Here is a 15,152-nt window from a genome sequence, read left to right on the forward strand (position 1 = left end):
ACGGGTACTTGTATACCCACCCCCAGCCGTATTCACTGGTGGTGGCATCAGTGAACGCAAGGGAGCGCCACGGTCAGCAGGCCGCAGCGCCCAAATCGAAGGAGGCTAAGCGCCTCGATTTATTCGGCCGTAAAGTTTACTCAGCCGGAGGGCTGCAACTTAGAGCGGCTAATCAACAGGCGCTCTTGAGCCGCTATAGCTTTAACTCCTGGAACTCTATGGGGAAGTTCAAGGAGTTGGTTCCCCAAGAGTCCAGGGAGGAGTTTGGAGCCCTGGTGGAGGAGGGTAAGAAGGTGGCTCGGACCTCCTTACAGGCCTCCTTAGACATAGCGGACTCTGCTGCGAGAACCCTGGCCTCAGGTATCGCTATGCGGAGGATCTCCTGGCTCCAGGTTTCGGGTCTGCCTCAGGAACTGCAGCAAACCCTGCAGGATCTGCCCTTTGAAGGACAAGGGCTGTTTTCAGAAAAGACGGACTCTCGCCTGCAGAGCCTCAAGGACTCCAGGACGATCATGCGTTCCTTGGGGATGCATGTTGTGGGCCCTCAGCGCAGGCCATTTAGACCGCAGCCTCAGCGCTTCTACCCCCCCCCCGCCTCGTCAGAGACAGGACTCGACCCGGAGGCGAGGGCGAGGTGGTAGAAGAAGGTGGACCGGCCCTCAACCTGGTCAGAACCAGGGGCCACCTAGACCACCTTCAGGCCCCAGGCAGAACTTTTGAAGGTGCGGTCGAGGACGGCGCCCCAGTCATCCCACAGGATCCAGCCCCATCCTTTCGGGATCGCCTTTCCCATTTCCACCGTGCCTGGTCCCTTATAACTTCGGACCGTTGGGTCCTTCGCACGGTGGACAGGGGATATGCTATCCAGTTTTCTTCAATCCCCCCCTCCTCCCCCCTTCCCCGTCCCTCTTCAGGGACCCTTCTCACGAGCAACTTCTTATACAGGAAGTTTCCACGCTCCTTGCTATGGGGGCCATAGAGGAGGTTCCAGTGGAGTTAAGGGGCAGGGGATTCTATTCCCGTTACTTCCTCATTCCCAAGTCCAAAGGAGGTCTGCGACCCATCTTGGACTTGCGCGGACTCAACAAATTCGTAGTAAAGTTGAAGTTCCGCATGGTCTCTTTGGGGACCATTATCCCTTCCCTCGATCCTGGAGACTGGTTCGCCGCCCTCGACATGAAAGATGCATACTTTCACATCGCAATTTACCCGCCTCACAGACGCTTCCTGCGGTTCGTGGTAAGCAAGGTGCACTACCAATTTGCAGTCCTTCCCTTCGGCCTATCCTCGGCCCCAAGGGTATTCATGAAATGTATGGCTGTCGTGGCAGCGTACCTTCGTCGGCAAGGGATACAGGTGTTCCCGTACCTAGACGACTGGCTGGTACGCGGTCGCACCAAAGAGCAAGTTCGAGCTCACGTCCACATAATAGTGCACACATTCAACAAGTTGGGCATCCTACTCAACAAGGACAAATCCACTCTAGAACCTACCCAGAGAATAGAATTCATCGGCGCAGTTCTAGACTCCAGGCGTGCACAAGCCATCCTGCCAGACAACCGCTTTTGCACCATCACGAGCCTCATTCAAGGGCTCAAGGCCTTCCCAACTACCACGGTGAGGTCGTGCCTTACCCTGCTGGGTCACATGGCTTCCTGCACGTACGTAACCAGGCATGCCAGACTTCGGCTTCGCCCACTCCAGACCTGGGTGTCATCAATATACTGCCCACATCGGGACAGCCTGAACATGGTGGTCACGGTCCCGAACTCGGTCCTGACCTCCCTCACCTGGTGGCTAGATCGCAATGTGGTTTGCGAAGGGATGCCGTTTCACGCCCCACAACCCTCTCTGCACCTGGTCACAGACGCTTCATCTCTGGGTTGGGGCGCCCATCTCAACGAACACCATACCCAGGGCCTGTGGACTGCACCTCAGCTAGCCCTGCACATCAATGTTCGGGAACTGATGGCGGTGCGCCTGGCGTGCCAGGCATTTCTCAACCTCCTACGTGGCCGCTGTGTGCTAGTTCTCATCGACAACACCACGGCCATGTTTTACATCAACAAGCAAGGAGGAGCACGTTCGTCAATTCTATGCCAAGAGGCCATTCGCCTGTGGGACTTCTGCATCGCCCACTCGATCCATCTCACGGCATCGTTCCTCCCTGGAGTCCAGAACACTCTGGCGGACCGACTCAGCAGGTCCTTTCAAACACACGAGTGGTCTATCCGTCCGGACATCATACATTCCGTTTTCCAGAAGTGGGGGTTTCCCCAGATAGACCTGTTTGCATCTCGAGACAACAGGAAGTGCCACGTGTTCTGCTCCCTGCAAGGTCGAGCTCCGGGCTCCCTCTCGGATGCGTTTCTCCTTCCCTGGAAAGACCACCTGTTTTATGCCTTCCCTCCGTTTCCTCTGGTCCACAAGGTACTGCTCAAATTGCGCAGAGACCAGGCACAGGTGATTCTGATCGCCCCAGCGTGGCCGAGACAACATTGGTACACCACGCTGTTGGAGCTCTCGGTTCGGACACCGATCCCGCTTCCATTATGCCCGGATCTCATCTCTCAGGACCACGGCCGCCTGCGTCACCCCGACCTGCAATCACTCCACCTCACGGCGTGGCTGCTCCATGGTTCACCCAGGCAGAGCAGCAGTGCTCGCACTCTGTCCAACAGATTCTGCTGAGCAGTAGGAAGCCCTCAACACGGACCACATACTTGGCCAAGTGGAAGCGGTTCTCCTGTTGGTGCGAACAACGAGCCACGTCCCCGTTACAGGCACCTATTCCTCTCATATTGGAATATCTCCTCTCCCTAAAACAGCAAGGGTTGGCGATATCTTCAATTAGAGTTCACCTGGCCGCTATATCGGCCTTTCACCCAGGGGAACTCGCGTCTTCGGTATTCTCTAACCCGATGGTCGTTAGATTCCTCAAGGGCTTAGACCGGATGTACCCACAACAACGTCAGCCCGTTCCGACGTGGGACCTCAACCTGGTTCTCTCCAAGCTCACAGGTCCTCCATTCGAGCCACTGGCCACCTGTTCACTTCTGTACCTATCCTGGAAGACAGCCTTCCTCGTAGCCATCACCTCAGCAAGGCGCGTTTCTGAACTCAGGGCGCTTACATCCGAGCCCCCTTACACAGTTTTCCATAAGGATAAAGTGCAGCTCCGCCCACATCCTGCCTTTCTCCCTAAGGTGGTTTCTCCTTTTCATATCAACCAGGATATATTTCTCCCGGTCTTTCATCCTAAACCACATGCCACTCGCCAGGATCAACGTTTGCATTCTCTGGACGTACGCAGGGCCCTGGCCTTCTATATTGACCGCACAAGGCACTTTAGAAAGACGACGCAACTCTTCGTTGCAGTGGCCGACCGAATGAAAGGTTCACCGGTCTCCTCACAACGCCTATCCTCATGGATTACGTCTTGCATCCGGACTTGCTATGACCTGGCAGGTGTCTCAGCACCACACCTCACCGCTCACTCCACGAGGGCCCAAGCTTCCTCGACTGCTTTCCTGGCGCAAGTTCCGATCCAGGACATTTGTAGAGCAGCGGTTTGGTCATCAGTCCACACGTTTACAGCTCACTATGCACTAGTGCAGCAGTCCAGGGACGATGCTGCCTTCGGATCAGCGGTTTTGCACACAGCAATGTCTCACTCCGACCCCACCACCTAAGTTGGGCTTGGGAGTCACCTAATGGAATGGATATGAGCAAGCACTCGAAGAAGAAAAGACGGTTACTCACCGTTGTAACTGTTGTTCTTCGAGATGTGTTGCTCATATCCATTCCAAACCCGCCCCCCGTCCCCACTGTCGGAGTAGCCGGCAAGAAGGAACTGAGGGGGCGCCGGGTCGGCTGGGGTATATATTCAGCGCCATGAAGGCGCCACTCTAGGGGGCTCCACAGCCGACCCGCCGGTGTTGCTAGGGTAAAAATCTTCCGACGATCGTGCACGCGGCGCGCACACACCTAATGGAATGGATATGAGCAACACATCTCGAAGAACAACAGTTACAACGGTGAGTAACCGTCTTTTTCCAGAGCCAAAGCAAATGCGTATTAAATGTTTCATTTAGTTACTAGGTTTGCATGGATGTTCACAGCTAACATAACAGGGTTTAATATAACTTGATTCATAGTCATTCTATAAACTGTTACTTGTATTACTTGAACACTTTTTCTGTTTCTGTAGGGAATGTGAAGTTTTCAGTAAGAACCATGCTGCTCCATTTTCAAAAGTTATTACTTTCCACAAGAAGGAACCTTTTGATCTGGAAGCATATTATACCCATCCAAATGAAATACCTTATCCTGAACCCAGAATAGGTGAGAACAGATCATAGAAAATATATTTTAAATAATCTTGTGTACACCTTTTAAAAAAAAAAAAGATTCATTCATTTAAAATGGTTTATATAAATCACTGAGCCAAATGTCTTGGCATAGAATCATAGAAATGAAGAGCTGGAGGGAACCTCAGTGTCAAGTCCAGACCCCCTCACTGAGGCAGGACCAAGTAAACCTAGTTCTGTCCAACCTGTACTTAAAAACCGTCAGTGATGGGGATTCCACACCTCCCCTGGAAGCCGATTCCAGAAGCTAACTACCCTTATAGTTAGTAAGTTTTTCCTAATATCTAACTTAAATCTCCTTTGCTGCAATTTAAGTCTATTATTTCCTGTCCTATCCTCGCTGGACGTGGGCAACAATTGAGTCTCATCCTCTTTATAACAGCCCCTAATATATTTGAAGATTGTTGTCCGGTCCGTCCTCAGTGTTCTTTCCTCAAGAGTAAACCTGACCAGCTTTATAAACTTTTCTTCATGGGACAGGTTTTCTAAACCCTTTTATCATTTTTTGTTGCTCTCCTTTGGACTCTGTCCAATATGTCCACATCTTTCCTAAAGTGTGGTGTCCAGAATTGGACACCATACTCTTGCTGAAGCCTCACCAATGCCAAGTAGAACGAGACAGTTTTCTCACGTGTCTTAAATATGACACTCCTGTTAATACACTTCAGAATATTAACCTTTTTTGCAACTGTATCACTTTGTTGATTCATATTTAATTTGAAGTTTAAGAACCCCTTTACTAGATGACTAAACTGGAAACTTTTTCCACTTGAAGTCATAGCACTTGGAAGTCTACGATTCCTGGAATTTTTCAAAGTAAGTCAGACTTCTAGTAAATAGGACCTCTCTAGATTGGTCAGACTTGTATGGGTTAAACTGTCAGGAACAGTGAATGTGGGTCTAGATGATATATTCAGACATTCTGCTGAATCAACTGGTATCTGTTCATAGAAAAAGGTTGATACACCTCCTTTGGAGAGATGGAAACTATAGCTTTGACTGTGGATGCAAGTGGTGAGCCTGGGCCATTACCACAGAGATGCTGATGGCACAGAGAAGTCTAAACTGACATCCAAAAAACTGATGCACTCATTACTTTGAGGGCTTATCTCTGTTTGGGATTTGCCTTATATTTGGTCTAGGTCAGGAGTTCTCAAACTTCATTGCACCGTGACCCCCTTCTGACAACAAAAATTACTCCACAACCCCAGGAGGGGGGACCGAAGCCTGAGCCTGCCCGAGCCCCTCTGCCCTAGGTGGCAGGGGCGGCAAAGCGCACGCCTCACCGCTCTGGGCAGGGGGGCCAAAGCTGAAGCTCAAGGGCTTCAGCTTCTGCAACCTGAGCCCCGCTGTCCAGGGCTGAAGCCCTTGAGCTTTGGCTTTGGCCCTGGGCAGTGGGGCTTGGGCTTCAGCCCTGGACCTCAGCAAATCTAAGCCAATCCTGGCGACCCCATTCAAAGGGGGCTGCGACCCACTTTGGGATCCCGACCCACAGTTTGAGATCCGCTGATCTAGTAGCAGTGCACTCCCTACTTCATCTCCAGTTCCGTTCCTCTTTATCTGTTAAAATTCACTTAGCAGCCATATCTGCTTATCGCAGTCTAATTGAGAAGACTATTTACTCATGACATACTAAAGAGATGTATGAAGTTGCCTAAAGGGTACCATCTGTTTACTAGTTAAAGCTCCAACACCATCAAGGGTTCATAACCAACTCAAATTGGTTGTGAGTTCAATCCTTGAGGGGGCCACTTGGGGATCTGGGGCAAAATAAGTACTTGGTCCTGCTAGTGAAAGCAGGGGGCTGGACTCAATGACCTTTCAAGGTCCCTTCCAGTTCTAGGAGATGGGATATCTCAAATTGGGAAGGCTCTGAGTGAAGTTTGTTGTTTCACCTGTCAGTCAAAATAGCATTTGTTATAGCTATAATGCCTGCTAGAAGAGTAAGCAAACTCGTGGCTGATCTGCCTTCAGTTTTCCATAAGGACAAAGTGATACTCCATTTTTTGGCTAAGGTGATAACTGATTTCTGTCTCAACCAGTTAAGTAATCTGCCAGTGTCCTTTTCCCATATGTCAAAGTTTCACAAACTAGTTGCTAAAAATGCTTTACTTTTCTATCTAAATTTCTTAGTCCTATTTAGAAAGTCAGCAAATTGCTGGGGGGAGGGTTGTTTTTCTTTTGGGCGATAATAAAGGCATTGGGATGTAATTGCATGCCCTGTCTAAGTGGGTTAGGCAGTGTATAGAGGAAAGCTATAAAGTTTTCTCTACTCCTGTCCTAGTGGGAATTGGATTACATTCCACAAGGTTAAAGGCAGCTTCAGTGGGATGCCTTAGGCATGTTCCCACTTTTATGAAGCACTGTTTGTTAAAGTTAGCATTCTGATCAGGTGATTTATTTTGATAGAGCAGTCCTTCAGTTGCTGTTTGATTAGGATTCTGGATCCCATCTTCCTTGGATGAGAGTACTGCTTTCTAAATTATCACAAGAGTGGGACTGGGAAGGGACAACTTGAAGAAATGAAGGTTACTCACCTTTTAATCAGAGTTCTTGAAGGTTGACTATACATTTACACTCCCTATCCACCTTCCCTTCTTTCTTTAGAGTCATAATTATCATCTCGGCCCTGAAGTGGGGTAGAAGGATCTGAGATGACCAGAGTACCCCACACCCCCTTTCATAGCCTTGCCCTCAGAATGCTCAGGAACAGGGAGGAGAAGGTGTTGGACAGGATTGAGAACACTCTAATGAGCACTGATGTGAGAAGTTTGTGCAATTCTGACAGTGGAATCAGCACATCCCATGAATGGAAATGTGCAGAGTCCATCTCAAAGAACTCTGATTATAGACAAGAAACCTTAAAGTTCTTTGTCATTCACTCATCTTACTTGTGCTCATATTTTCTATGCCTGGTTGTCTTAAATCAAATATAAACTTTTGTGAAAGACTGAGCAAAACTTATTCGGCTCATAGATAGAGTGAGAATGGGGAATGTATTCAGAAGACTTTTCTGTGCACATATAACTAAAGCAGCTGAATTTGAAACTTCATGTCAGTTATCACCAGAGTAGCAGCCATTTGGTAAACTTTCTTGTTGCGTGCAGGTATAGTCTGAAACTAAGGTAAGCAATTAATATCCACATACACGGTAACTATTGTTTTTTTGAGCCATGTTATTCCCTATGGCACTAGTCACTAAACACTGTAATGCACTTCAACTTGCACCTTGAAACTAGTCGGAAGCCAGTACAGGTGAACAAATGGCATTGTGTCCCTGGGTAACATGGCCATAATTGAACCAGATTCTGCCCTAGCTGAAACTTCTTCAGTGCAGCCTTCTTTGTCATTTCCATAATGCAATATTTCAGTGTGCTCTAAGAGGCATAGCTACGGTCTGTATCAAAGCAGAATGGTTGCAATTAGAGCTGAATGAATAATTTGCAGAAAGACTTGATGGAATTTAGCCCCCTCTTCCTGCAAGCAGATTGATTTCTTGAAAGGGGAATGAAGTTGTAAAATTGTCAAAGGGTTAGGTGGTACCACCATTTTGAGGGCAACTATATTATTTAAAAAAAAAAATGTCTGAAGGAAGATCTAAGAGAATGGGGTGAAGTACAAAGTATATTCCTCCAATCTTCCAGGATTGTAATGTGTTTGTCAATAAGACCTCCAGTGATCTCCGAGCCCAATTTTGTCAGTTTGGGGTACTTAGAAAAAGGTACTTCTGTATAGTGTTTTACATGTTAATATCACTGTACAAATTATTGCAATGCCTCATGTAAAGAGATCCTCATTTTACAGTTGGGGAGGCTGAGGCAGATTTTCAAAGTGACTTTCCAAGGTGCCACAGTCAGTGGCAGAACTAAGATTAAAATTGAGGACTACTTGATTCCCAATCCTGTGTGCTCATTTTCTCCTTAGATCCATTGCTTCTCACAGAATATAGACTATGGAGTTCTTCACAGGTATATATTAATTATACAGGAGAGATTGTACGACTGAAGTTCCTGCATTTGTTAAAGGAATGTTCTGGGGTAAATTATACATTGTTCTAGCTACTGAGTTACCCCTCTAAACCTACAAATACTTGTGTTTTGGAGAAATACTTCATGGCCTTTTAAAATGCGTGGCAGTGAAAGCGGATCTGGGGAGTATTTTTGAGGAATGACTGTCCCTCTAGACTTTCCAGAAAACCAGATTAATCCTCATATGCTGCTTGTTTGTTTAGGGCGTTTCGCTATTCAGAATGTTGGTCCTCAGTATGACGGTGACAATTCCAAAGTAAAGGTTAAAATACGTGTCAATGTACATGGAATCTTCAGTGTGGCTAATGCATCAGTAATAGAGAAGCAAAATGTGGAAGGAGATCACAGTGATGTACCTATGGACACAGGATTATCATGTAAGAATCAAGGCAAAGATGATGAGCTGGTACGTAAAACTTCTCTTGTAATTGCAACAAAAGAACAGAGAATCAAAGATTAAATCATAGTTAATTCCAGTTTGCTACTTTTGAGTGATTTATTTTCCCATATTAATCTCATGTGTGTGCAGCTTTCTATTTAAGTAAGCAGTAGTGGTATGTTCAGGGCTACACAAGACACATACCTTTCACTCCCCAAGGAGCTTACAGTGTAAAAGACAAATGAAAATATGATTCACACAGATACCCATAGAAAGTGTTACATTTTCCTCAAATTTTTTTCTTCTGCTAACAGTTTTCAGCATTTTTTTAATATTAGCATTGAATGGCAACAATTATGTTGCTTTTGAAGGAAAGATATTTAATGATTGTTTTATAACAAACTTTTATAAAACACTTCATAAAATTAAGTACTTGTTGAATGAAGCTTACTTATGAAAACAGTTTAGGTTCTGTGCATCTTAATGGAAAATCGCTATATTTCATCTTTAACTACAATCAACTAAACTTTCATTTGTTTGCATTTTTTCATTTTATATACTTTAATCATGAAAACCTTTAAGTGCAAACTTGCTTGCATGACTGAAAGATGGGGAAATGTTACAGTTTTTTAACAATTTTATGCCATACTTAATCACTGATACTGAGGAATTGGCATTGTAATCTTTGTGATATACTAGCTAGTGACATAATCCCCATAAGACGGACATCAGCTCAAGTCTTCATCTCAGTTCCAGTACCGCAGCATGTCCTAACCTTAAAAGCATGCAACCCCTGGAGGGCACCAGACTAATCTTTAGGGAGAAGAGAATACGACAATTGCATGACACTGAATCGTCTACGATGCACAACTGCAGACCTGTAACTGTCGGTAAAGCAATGGGCAAGCTTAAACCACCTTTCTTTCCTGCTCCTGATGTGGTCCCTTAGAGAGAGAGAGAGCGCTGTATGTACAGGACTACAGTCTTAGCTAAGTTAGTCCAAATTTTTGCCTTTGTTCTTGGGATCTACCGCTTGGCTCTGAGAGAGCATGTCCTAACTCCCCAGGAGACCCCAATGGATGTCAAGAGCAGCATGCAGCCTTCTGGCAATAGGAAGAACTCTCCCACTCCTTCTTCATGCTATTGCTCATTTAATTTCTGCCACCTCTAATCTTAACCTCTAATCTTTTCTCCCTTCTGATACTTGCTGCTCTGCCAGCTCTCTAGCCTGTATGTCCAATTCTACCCACATTTTATTATTTTTTTTTACCCTCATCTTACTCTACTAATAGCCAATCGTGGCTCTTGCTTTGCATTCACTATTTTTATATTTGTACCTCAGGTGAAAATAATGACTTGACTTGACTTCCTGCTATTCAACTATAAGTTTATTTACCCCTGCCCATTCTATTTATTCCTTCAGTTCTGCCTAAGGAGCTTGCTAAACAATTCCTGTGTTCTGTGACTGTTATGCTTTCAACTCCTGGTGACTGTCCGCAAATTTCCGCAGACCATATTGACCAAGTCAATTAAGAACTTTCCTCCTTTTTTTCCATTCCTGTATTCCTTGTTTCTGTATGAGGTGCCCCTCCTATTATCCATCTGTGACTATTCCTCTTCAACAGTGCTCCTTTCTCTCTGCCTTAAAACATGCTGTTGTGTCCTGCTAACTTAAATTCATCATCCACTCATCTGTCTTACCCACTGACACTTCATATGAAAGATTCGTGAGTATACTGTATTCTCACTGCCTGGACTTCCAATCCAGTCTCCACTCTCTCTCTTCTCCAGAGAAATTGCTCAAGGTCACAAGTGAACATTTTGAGCCAAGTACAAAGAAGTCTGACTTTATTACAATCTGTGCACTGTTTTTGCTGCTGCTCATTTTGTACTTTATCTTTTGGCTCCTGCAACAGGGCTTGACATGTTCTGCTATTGCTCCAGTATCTCTGGTTCCTTTCTTTCCTGGCATCCCTCAGATTTCTTTTCTTGGTATCCTCCTTTTTTGTTTCCATTATCTGCCTTTTTACATTGATGCTTTGTATGGCAGTCCCTCCAAATGTAGCTCTCTATGTTCAGTCTCTTCCCTTCCATTCAAGCTTGCCTCTCCAACTTTGGCACACTTCCTGCAATTCCTGTCATTATATTAAACTTCCTGTTCTCCTCCAAAACTATCACTTCTCTTTATTACCATTTATAACTCTTTTCCCAGTTAGACTCAACTTCAGTGTTCCCTTCCTTTTCTTTTCCATCCAGGCTTTTGCTAAATCCTGGTGGTTTCCTTCTTTCACTTTTCTGAAATCTACCCTCTACCCTCCCTGCTGGTAAAATCTTGGTGTGTTCCTTGATCATAAATTCACCTGGACTCGAGACCACTTCTTCGTCTCAACATCTCACCTTCTCAAATTGATCTGCCACCTCCCCCACTGTCTCCAAAACGTTGCTACTCCTATTAAAATAGCCTCTTATTGTGTAAGTGAAGCACCTTGCCTGCCTACTCCTTTAAATCTCTTCTTAAAACTAATTTTCTGTCTTCCAGAAGATTTGTACTAATTTCATTTTCTCATATCCTCTTGGATTTGAACTTGTCTGAATTCAGTTGTGAGCTCCTCAGGATAGGGACTTTGGAAGAGAAGGCTTCTTCTAAACAACACCTATATTTCCTCCCGTGGTAATATTTTTCCAGTTTTTCTTGCTTAGTTCATTCAACCTTTGTTTTTATGAAGGTTAGAACAAGTGGTAGAGCAATTAGCATTACATAAGCATAAGGACACTTTTGTGCTCTGATAACTTGAATGGGTTAATATTTTAAACTTACAGTATACTTCTCAAGGAGTACAAAAGTGCCTTTGACACATTTTGAAGACACTTATTAATAAGTAAAATGGAAAAAGTAATGGAAAAAGACATGGCTGACATTTCCATGTAATGTACTATATGTGGAGAATATTCATAATAATAATACACTGTGCTCAATACAAAAGTAACCACTTTTATCCCTAGGCTTTCTTCCATGACAATATTCCTGTTCTTCCTAATTTGTCTTCTGTTTTTACTATGGTGCTTGTCAGCAATTCTCTTTCATAATTGAGGATGATACCCTTGACTCTGAGGATAAGGTTTGTGATGCATATATGTAGTATTCTTATAATTAGCTGTTTCTCTTAAATATAAAGAAGATTCCCCCTTCCCCTCTTTCCAACTGTTGCCTTTGGTAGTCTGTGTGAACAGTAAGAACAATAAGTTGAAAACTTGGTTTCTCTTCTGAAAAGACAACTCTAAGAACTTGGCCGAAGTAGCCTGCTGCTGCTTAAAGTATATTGTTAAACAATAGTTTAGCAAACTAAATTATTTCATGCTCATAATGGTTGCAGCATATATGCTGGTGCCTAGAGTTTCACAACAAATCTTATTAACATATAGGGAAATAATTGAGTTAGTCCATGTGCATTTTTGTGTTGCTGTCAGTTTCAGTTACTAAAGAGAAATTTAAAAGTAATTCACTTTGCACTTACTAGGAATTGCTTCTAATCTTATTATAATGGAAAAAGGTAACTTTCCTTTAAGTACAGTATGAAAACTTAGCAATCTACTGATACTGAACTTGCCACTTAAAATTTAAAGGATTTATTTTAAGCAAACTGAGTAAATGTGATTAGCAGGTAAAATATGCATTTTGAATTCTAGAAACAGTATTAGTCATTTTTCCTAGATATTAGTGCTATATAGCTTTGCTTTCATTGGCTATCGCTTCCCTCATATTAAAAACTGAAAAAACTTCAATAAGTTTACATGCATTACAACCACAAACACAAGGTTTTAAAATTAGGCAGATTTCTGTCTTGTGCCATTTTGAGATTTTAAAGTACTTGAGACCCCAACCTTCAGTTTGAACTCTGAATGTTAGTGCTGCTGTTGTTTTAATTCTGGTGTTTAAATAGTTGAGTGCATGTGACAATTTAATAGGAGACATTTCTGCTTAGTTAATATACATTGTGTTCCCTATTTTATTACTAAAGGTATATACATGACAAGAAAATCTTTGTTACTAAAAAGTTCAGCTGCTAGTTGAACTGACTTCGTGTTGAATAACTGTTCACAGTAATTGTGATGTCATCATTAAAACTTGAATCTAGGAATCCAGAACAGGTGAACTAACCATAGGGCTGTTACTTAGAGGAAAGATACAGGGGAACAAAATCGGGAGGGGGGAATCACCATACTCGTTTTAAAAAAAATGATGCCAGCAACTCCTAGTGTTGTCTAAAAATAGTTCTAATATGCTACATGAACTGTATCTTGACACTTACAAATTTAGAAAGAAATGATTCATAGTAGGTACATAAAACTAGTTTTCAAGTGCTAATATCATGGGCCTGCCCTACTTGCTGCTTTGCCCATACACCTGAGAAGTGTCAAAGAGCCTCCACTGTACAGGAACTAGTGAGCATGATCGTATATAGTAGTGGTAAAGCAGGTGGGAGTTAAGCTCCTGGTTGACATAACATTTTTCAAAGGGGTTTTGTGTTTAGTTACCCTCCTTTGAGCCTTTCAGGAAGAAATTAGACCTGAACTGTGATGATGTACCCCACCTTCTCACAAAACTGGTTTTGAACAAGTGCTGATCTGGTATAGTGGGTGTCCACCCACCCAAGAACAGCTAGTGTCAGAAGCTCTTGGCAGCTTCCCCTTCATTGGAGCAAGTGAAGCGGTATACAGGACAATAGCAGCATGCTCAATAAGTATTGCAATAAGATTTTGACACTAACACTGGAAATTAGTTTCATGGTCCTACTATGACTATATATGTAAGTAAAAATTAAGTCAATGAAAATGTATTTTTACATTGGATTTCAAAGTGTAAACTTGTGGTGATGCAATATATCTCATGAAGTTCTGACTGTTCCATAGAGAATCTTTTCCTCTCCTACCCATGTTGGTATTGTGTTCTTTAAAATGTCTTTTCTAGTCCTTGCCTCCAACTTATTTTCAATTAAATGTGTGTAAGTACTGCGGGCTTATTGTAACTTTGTCACAAGGCACATTCAAAAGGACCATTTCAGAATATTTTTTAGCTTTAAAAGTTCACATCTTTTTCTGAATTAAGTACACAGGATAACACTGCATCAAAACATGTCACTTTAATTATGTTACATATGAGGATTTTGTCCTGTTTTTAAACTAACAGACTCCACTGTGTTTTATAACAAAATGCTAATATGTAGTAGTTGACTCCACTCAGAACATCTTTTGAGCAAGGTTGGGTGTTCAATTATCTTACCTTCTCTTCCTAGGATAAAATGCAGGTTGACCAAGAGGAAGGTAATCACAAAAGCCAGGCAGAACAGCCAAGCCAAGCAGATGAGGAAAGTGAACAACATGGAGGAACTGAAACAAAGGTTTGTATCAAGTATTGATAAAGGAAACTTTTGTGAATTTGCCCATATTAATCTTTTTTCCTGTCTTCATGTGACCATTCTTTGCTTGGTATTCCCAATAAATATGTAAATCTGTATACACTTCCCCATGTACATCTCATCAATTGAAGTACAAAGGATTATTCTAGGAGTATCAAAACTATAATTAGTAGTACTGCCATGGTACAGTTAAAAATGACAACTTTTTTCAACATTTCTTTTTTGATGTATGAGTTTAAGACTTCAGAGAACATTTCCCTAAAGTTGACATTAAAGAAATAATGGGATTCACATTGATGCTATGATATAGGCTTTTTTGAAACAATGGATTATGGAAATGCAGGCACCAGAGATTTTGCTGCAACTAATTTAAAAAACTCTTGGACTGATTTTCTTTTCAAGTAGTGTTTAATGTAGTCTTACTGCCTGATTTCACATCTTTGTCAAATTCAATATAAGGCATTGCTAGTGTTTCAAAAATTAATAGTAATGTTAATTTAATCATTTCTCATTTTAAATGTACTATAGATATTATTCTCACTCTGCCTTTCAGAAAGGCAGATAGAGATAAACTTAATACAAAGTTAAGATAGCAGTGTCCCTGGAGTAGTGCAGCAGCATCAATTTTTTTTCAGTTCTTTCTTGGCTGTTGCATTTTCATGTTTGGCATTCTCCCTTTTTAATCGCATACCTTGGACTACAATAGAAATGTTACACATAGTATCAAATAGTTCTCAGAATGTAATTCTTTCCATAGACTGCTTCAGGAGACAAGCCAGATCATCTGGCTCAGCCTGTTAAAGCTAAAGCGAAGATCAAAAGTATTGAACTACCTATCCAGGCTAGTCTGTATAAACAGTTGGGGCAGGACCTTATCAATAGCTACATAGAAAATGAGGTAAGTGCATAGTTCCTTTAAGATTCACTCATATTCACATCTCCATGCAAAGAATTCTCC

At 43.0% G+C, this 15,152-nt stretch overlaps 1 protein-coding gene across 2 annotated transcripts in view; it reads left to right on the forward strand.

The window, feature by feature from the left end:
- HSPA4L (heat shock protein family A (Hsp70) member 4 like) overlaps positions 1-15,152 on the forward strand; it is a 66,565-nt gene that overhangs the window by 38,124 nt on the left and 13,289 nt on the right. Inside the window, exons 11-15 of one of the 2 annotated variants that reach the window (XM_065596371.1) lie at positions 4,211-4,344; positions 8,602-8,804; positions 11,849-11,896; positions 14,072-14,176; positions 14,952-15,092. In XM_065596371.1, coding sequence (XP_065452443.1) covers positions 4,211-4,344; positions 8,602-8,804; positions 11,849-11,896; positions 14,072-14,176; positions 14,952-15,092 — 631 coding nt within the window. The remainder of the gene's footprint in view (positions 1-4,210; positions 4,345-8,601; positions 8,805-11,848; positions 11,897-14,071; positions 14,177-14,951; positions 15,093-15,152) is intronic. The other variant, XM_065596372.1, reaches the window with a different exon arrangement.

The sequence above is a fragment of the Chrysemys picta genome, chromosome 5, assembly GCF_011386835.1.
Source record: "Chrysemys picta bellii isolate R12L10 chromosome 5, ASM1138683v2, whole genome shotgun sequence".
NCBI lineage: Eukaryota > Metazoa > Chordata > Testudines > Emydidae > Chrysemys > Chrysemys picta.